We start from the raw sequence: 7,100 nt of genomic DNA on the forward strand, positions 1-7,100 counted from the left end.
AGACACATGACTACGTAGACCCCAATTGGGGACTACCTAGACACATGTCTACGCAGACCCCAATTGGGGACTACCTAGACACATGTCTACGCAGACCCCAATTGGGGACTACCTAGACACATGACTACGCAGACCCCGATTGGGGACTACCTAGACACATGACTACGTAGACCCCAATTGGGGACTACCTAGACACATGACTACGTAGACCCCAATTGGGGACTACCTAGACACATGACTACGTAGACCCCAATTGGGGACTACCTAGACACATGTCTACGCAGACCCCAATTGGGGACTACCTAGACACATGTCTACGCAGACCCCAATTGGGGACTACCTAGACACATGACTACGCAGACCCCGATTGGGGACTACCTAGACACATGACTACGTAGACCCCAATTGGGGACTACCTAGACAACATGACTACGTAGACCCCGATTGGGGACTACTTAGACACCATGACTACGTAGACCCCCATTGAGGACTACCTAGACACCATGACTACGTAGACCCTAATTGGGAATGTCTAGACACCATGACTACATATAATATCATTACAACCAAAGATCAGATGGATACAGAGTACGGGAACCAGCGTCTGTGGTGTAGCGGTTAAGAGCTTCGCTGTCACATGCAGGAGACCTAGTGTTGATTTCCAAGAGGGGAGAAAATTGTTATCTAGTATCTCTGCCTTTCTACTGTGATGTTGTATATCTCACACTTTTAAGCATAGATTTATCACAGTCTTATCCATCTTTAGTATCTCTATAACAGATGCCATGATTCATTGCTATTTCATGTAATTCATTTATAGGTTTTGAATGTGGTATAGGATTATAATTGGAATCGAGTATTTTATGTAGTTTAGTTCCTGGACCTTGCAAAATTATAACCTGGTAAATGTAATTCAAAAGGTAAGTCAGTCCAACGCTTTCAGCTCTTTCGATTTATAAATGTACTTTTCTTTGTTCCACACAATCATGCCACACGTTCCTGTTATTATTACTCTTCTATTATAAGTAGTATTCTTAAAGTAGACATCGTTAGAAGGTGTTACTCTTCTACATTTTCAACAATAACTTGCCTCCATTTTTTATAGGGACATTTTTTAAAATTAGAACTATTTGTTGTTGTTGTTTTGTTTTGTTTTTGATCATCGGGATTTCGCCCCATTCATCATCATCCAGTGCCAGATCTGCGACAGACATCGGCGATCATGATTTTCCATTCATTCCTTTGCTCGGATGCTCTCAGAAAAGCTACGTTTCCCTGATCTTTCCCTGTTACCCATTTGTTTAGGTTCCCTAAGTATGTTCTTCTGGGCCTACCCCTGCCTCGCTTGCCCTCAATTTTGCCAGTGAGAGCTAGATGTTCAAGACCCTTATGTCTATTCAGGTGTCCCAAAAGCTGCATTTGTGAGGCAGCGTGGTGGAATCAGGCTCTCGTTAAAATAATCAAAGTGAAGAAATCTGAATTTTTCTGCAGGTTTGTGAATTTTTATCAAATTTTTGTTTTTTGACTCAACACCTTTAATGCCCATTAAAGAACTCATTTCTGTGTGGATTTTTCTGAAAAACGTTGATTAAAGGCACAAAAATGTAAATTTTCAGTCACCACAGGCTCTTAAGCTAAGGAAATAACTAATCTTTGGCGGCCATTTCCTCACTAATTTTACCTCTGAAAACAGGTGACCCCCACCTCTTTCAGTTGCAAGTATCTCGACTTGTATTCAAGATAAATGGATATTTTTTTCATCCAAATAAAGACAAGTGAACAAGCTTTAAGATGATATCATTAACTCTACATGCCCAAAAATTGACGAGATCCTGATTCCACCACGGTGCCTCACATTTGATGTTTCCTGATTGTTTTTAATATTGAGCGTCACACGTGGGCTTCATCAAGCACTACCTCATTTGATTTCTTTTCCTTCCACGATACTCTTAGCAGTCTCCTAAGAAACTACATTTCGCCCCATTAACGCCTGTTGCTTGTTTGTATTTTTCCTTATTTTCTTGATAGTGTTTCTGTTTCATTGGGTTTTTTTCGCATTCTTTACATTTATGTCGGTATCCATAGCACTTACATGGCCAAAATTGAGTCGATAGTGCCGTGAAACACATACTCAATAAATTTTTTTACAAAAGTCTGTATCCATCAACACATGTTTTCATTTTTCTGAACAACACAAAATCTCTGCATTCATAACAATATCTGCATATTTTTGTGTTCATTTCTAAAGGTTCATTTTCCACAACTCATTTTTATAGGAATCATTTTGATTAGGTCAAAATCCAATGATAATATTTCCTCATCTGCAAAATCCATCTCTTCAGGTCACACTTTCAATTTTTTGTGGTGCTGTACATCGAGGTGGCACAACTTCGTTGGACTTGAACCCCAGCTACCGCATTTCTTACTTTTCACACTCTTTATCCATTCTAGTTTCAGGTCTAGGGATTATATAATAAAGCGATGTTTAGATCTGTCCCCGTGGTTTTATGCACCCCGCATAATTTAGCAAAATTTGATTTAAAAAATTATTTTTTTTTGGAGCATAATTTCTAATTATTTTCCTTTATCATTCTTTGTTAAAATTAACAGAATCGCATAATTTCACATTTTTTGGGTTCAGTTTGCATAATTTCAGAATTTTTCTTGCATAAAACGAACGACGGGGACAGTTAGATTACTTCCTCATTTCGTTCCTCGTGATCTAAACACGCAATATTATATATAATCACTGGGGTGTCAAAATTTACATTAGCTCTTTGACCTTTCTTAGGCCCAGGTTGTTGGTGGTTGACAGGTGTTCTGTTGTGGTTTCCTCCTTTTCTATCAAACATCTATCATCATTCTTATCACTTCTCCTTTTATTTTCCATTCTACTCTCTTGTAGTAACACCTCTAATCTTTGGCACTTATTATTTGCGTCGCAAAAGCTGTACTGTAAAACCTTTACTAAAACTAAATTTTCTTGTCAGACGCAACCCCAGTCAAGTTGGATGATAATGATAGAGTAGAGGATCCAGCAGTAAGAAAGGGGATACTCGATAAAATAGACAATCCCACGTGGGAATCGAACTTGTGTCTATCGAGTTCCTCAACAAAGAGCGCATTCATGACAAAATCGACACCAGGTTTTTAAAAGACCCTATTGGAGAGAGAGCATAAAGATGGGAACGAATTAAAGTAATTGTCACTTTTTCACCCTTATTGACACAATCAAGATCATTTGTGAGGCGTGCTGGCAAAAAATATGAGTTGAGTCCTCGAAATCCACAAATGGCAACATTGGCCAAATATTGGCTCATAGGTCAAATTTGTATCATATTTTTCTATTGATGCCACATTCTTTAAGTATAACATAAATAAATAAAATTTAATATAAAAAGACACAAATAAATAAAAGACAATAAGTCCGAAACAGTAAGAAAAGAGAGAAAAAAAAGAAATAAATTAACAATAAAGATAAAGGGGAAAAAAACAAAACAAAAAACAAGACAAACAAAGACAAAACAAAAGCCGAAAAAAAAAAGCAACTGCCGCACTCTTAATGATGACACAGGTATTAGCTTCGTGCCATCCCTCCACGTGCTTTTCATTATTTCATAATTACAAATTTTAAAAACTTCACCTATAAGCTTGATGTATCTATTTCCATCTGGGCTCAAATCCGAGAAGTCACTCATTTTTGTCAACACGCTTCACATTTAGTTTTTATGTTGTTTGTTTCACTCTTTAGTAAGGTTTTACGGGGCTCGCAACTGCATAAGGTCATATGAGCGCCACATTTAGTATAATTTAGGAGGAAGACTGCACCCTATACTTCCTTACACAGAGCTAACCCAGGCCGAGTTGGATGGAAATTATGAATTTAAAAAAATTAATAAATAAATAAAAAATAAACCTATGTATAATAAAAAAAATTTTAAAATAAATAAAAAATCCCAGCATTTTCCAAACCAAAATCAAACCCTTCTGCGTTCATCAACGGCGAAGAGCCAAACAGAGGGCATGTCATTCTTGTTTCATCCAATTTTGCCATCTTCAAGTTTTAAGACGCTAAAAATTTCATAGCGTCCTCTTAACTAACGAACGACAACAATCACCTGGAGATGGCCACAGCACCCTTTCTGCTGACTTGGCCCAGTCTGTCCCCGTAGTTTTATGCACCTCGCATAATTTAGCAAAATTTTATCATTTTTAGCATTATTTCTGATTATTTTCCTTTATCATTCTTTGTTAAAATTAACAGAATCGCATAATTTCACATTATTGGGCTTAGTTTGCATAATTTCACAATTTTTCTTGCATAAAAAGATGGGAACAGCTAACACCAACATTTTTTCTCTCTGCCTTCCCAGCTACATACCAGTGGGCGGTGGTACACTAGCCACTAGCCACTAGTGGGCGATTTGGTCATTTTGGCATCACTGGGAAACTTCCAGCAATATAATCGACAACTTATGAATAGTAACACCAGCACTCTTTCTCTCTGCCTTCCCAGCTACGTACTAGTGGGCGGTGGTACATGTACTAGCCACGACACGAGTGGGCGATTTGGTCATTTTGGTATCAGTTGGAAACTTCTAGTAAATGTCGGCTTATGAAAACACCAACCAATACTCATCTCTCTGTCTCCCCAATACAACTACAAGTTTCTTATATTCATCTCATCTAGGTGTATGTGCGTGTTTGTGAGTGTTTGCGAGTGAGTGAGTGAGTGTGTGTGTGTGTGCAAGTGAGTGAGTGTGTATTTGTGAGAGTGTGTGTCACACTCCCTCCCTCCGTATCTCTCTCTCGTCTCACTCTCACCCCCTCTCAAAAACAAATATTATTAAGACACTGACACAACAAAACAAAGACAAAAAGACCTTGTTTAAATGATACTTTTATTGATGAATATATAAACAATGAAACATGATGGCATTTTTGAAAAACAACTATTATTAGAACAATTACATGTAGGCCTACATGTAACCAAAACAACAAACATTGTTTTTATCAGCACCACTAGTGTTGGTAACCCCCCCCCCCCCCCCAAAAAAACAAAAAACAACAACAACCCAACAACAACAACCAAACAAACAAAACAATGTCACTGCAGTTCGAACAATTTACGACTTCTGGGCCGCCGGTAGAGGGTTGGGGAAATATTTGTTGGCTGCCACGTGCTCCCTGAGATAACCCTCCCCCATCTCCTCGTAGTCTTTGCGGGTGATGGAGCCGGCCGTCAGGAGAGGCGACATGGCAAACTTCCTCGCTCCGTTCCACGCGTCCAGGCTGGGGTTGGCTGTAGAGATGAATTACGCATATTTGTTTGTTCGTTTGTTTGTTTTTTTAGTTGTTTTTTTTTAAATAAGAGTTTTACAGCACGGACAACACAATAAGGTCATAAAAGTGTCGAAGAATAGATGTGTTACAAGGGAGTAACAAACACAAAAAAGAAGGAGGAGAGATAAGGACGACAGATGTTTGATAGGAAAGAAGGAGCAAACCACACCAGAGACCCTGCCAGCCACCCATTTGTTTGTTTGTTTGTTTGTTTGTTTGATTGAGTAAAGAGAAGAACATCAACATAATAACAGTCATCATTTAGTACTGAGAAAAAGAAAGTACCTATAAAATACACCCTCCAGCCACCACATAAATTGAGCAATCTTAAGAAAGTTTGAAAGTACAAAAAAACCAACAGATTTGGTTTGAGAAGAGAGCAGCACATCAACAAAACAATAGACATTTAGTGCTGGAAAAGAGTAAGACAGACAGACAGACAGACAGACAGACAGACAGACAGACAGACAGACAGACAGACAGACAGAGAAAACAAGGAAAGAAAATTAGTAAGACTAAGACCTACTAATGGTTGCATCCAACCACCCATAAGCTGGCAGCTAGCAGTCCCGTGGGTCTAGGAGGTACCGTAGGTGAGTGTACAAGAAGAAAAGAAAAATGAGGCTCAAAGAATAAAAACTTGGACAACAAGAAAAAGAAGACACAAAAATGAAAACCAGGTCACAAACAAAATGAAAAAACCCCCCAACAATATTGAAAGACAGAAAATGAAAACTAAAAATTTTGAAGAAGAGAAATACAAAAAGAACAACAGAACAGAAAAAACTAAGACAAAAAACCCACAAAAATTTGGGTGAAAAATAAAGGATTTGTAGACGCAATCTGCATTCCAACACACAAAGATTATGCCATTCAGAACCAAAAAAAATCCCCAAAAAACAACAACCAGAAAACAACCAATCAAAAGCCCCAAACACTCTGAGTACGATCCTATTCATAACTTTCTTCACAGCCTCCGCCACACCAACCTGCACAGAAGACGTTGTAGGAGCTCTGGAACGGTCTCATCTGTAGCAGCTCCCAGTCGATCCTGTCCTTGAAGGCTTTCAGGTTGGCACTGCCTCCTGTGAGGAACACATTCTGAGGAAGTGCATAGGAAAATAGTCTGCTGTAGCTGGAAAAAACCCATTTTTTCCTCCCTTTTATAAGATACTAGCTGGGCCCCCTTTCGATGAAAGGAATGATCAGCGGTGCCTATACGTTCTTATACTAACCGTTCTCTGACCATCTTGGCCGGTGCTTTAATATCAACTAAAAGTCATTGGAGTACTATATTTACACTCTACTGGAATGGGGCAATAAATCTTGAGAGATGCAAAAAATTATAAGGTCAAGATCTATCTATACTCTCAAAACAAAACGCGCCTCGCGAAATATCACTTCCGGATTTTCTAAAATTACAGAGACAGAAGCGTCGGCCTACAAAAGCGATCGGCGAAATAAAGAAATGTTGCTTTTTTGCAGCAAAACTGTCTCAAAACTGAAAAAACCAAGGGCGCCATGCTCTGGAGAATATTTTAAAGAATTTTTTGGTGAAAACCGCATGTCGATTGATGCAGCCATTAAAAAGCCTTTTGAATAGCAAAATTGGGCCACCACAAATAGATAATAGAAGAGAAGATAGATACATCTTTATTGTCCAGATCCTGGCACATTGGTTTTGTCACGGTAGTCACCGTATTGTACCTTATTCTTTTTTACTCACGGGACGTAAGCGCCCCGTATGCCATGGGCTC

General features: G+C 38.8%; 1 protein-coding gene across 1 annotated transcript in view; it reads right to left on the minus strand.

The window, feature by feature from the left end:
* Positions 1-5,050: 5,050 nt before the first annotated feature.
* The window catches only part of LOC101862557 (actin-related protein 5), an 8,369-nt gene continuing 6,319 nt past the window's right edge, over positions 5,051-7,100 (minus strand). Inside the window, exons 5-6 of the mRNA XM_005091548.2 lie at positions 6,333-6,444; positions 5,051-5,302 (exon numbers count right to left, since the gene is read on the minus strand). Coding sequence (XP_005091605.1) covers positions 5,127-5,302; positions 6,333-6,444 — 288 coding nt within the window. The 3' untranslated portion in view covers positions 5,051-5,126. The remainder of the gene's footprint in view (positions 5,303-6,332; positions 6,445-7,100) is intronic.

The sequence above is a fragment of the Aplysia californica genome, unplaced genomic scaffold (assembly GCF_000002075.1).
Source record: "Aplysia californica isolate F4 #8 unplaced genomic scaffold, AplCal3.0 scaffold00031, whole genome shotgun sequence".
Taxonomy (NCBI): Eukaryota; Metazoa; Mollusca; class Gastropoda; order Aplysiida; family Aplysiidae; genus Aplysia; species Aplysia californica.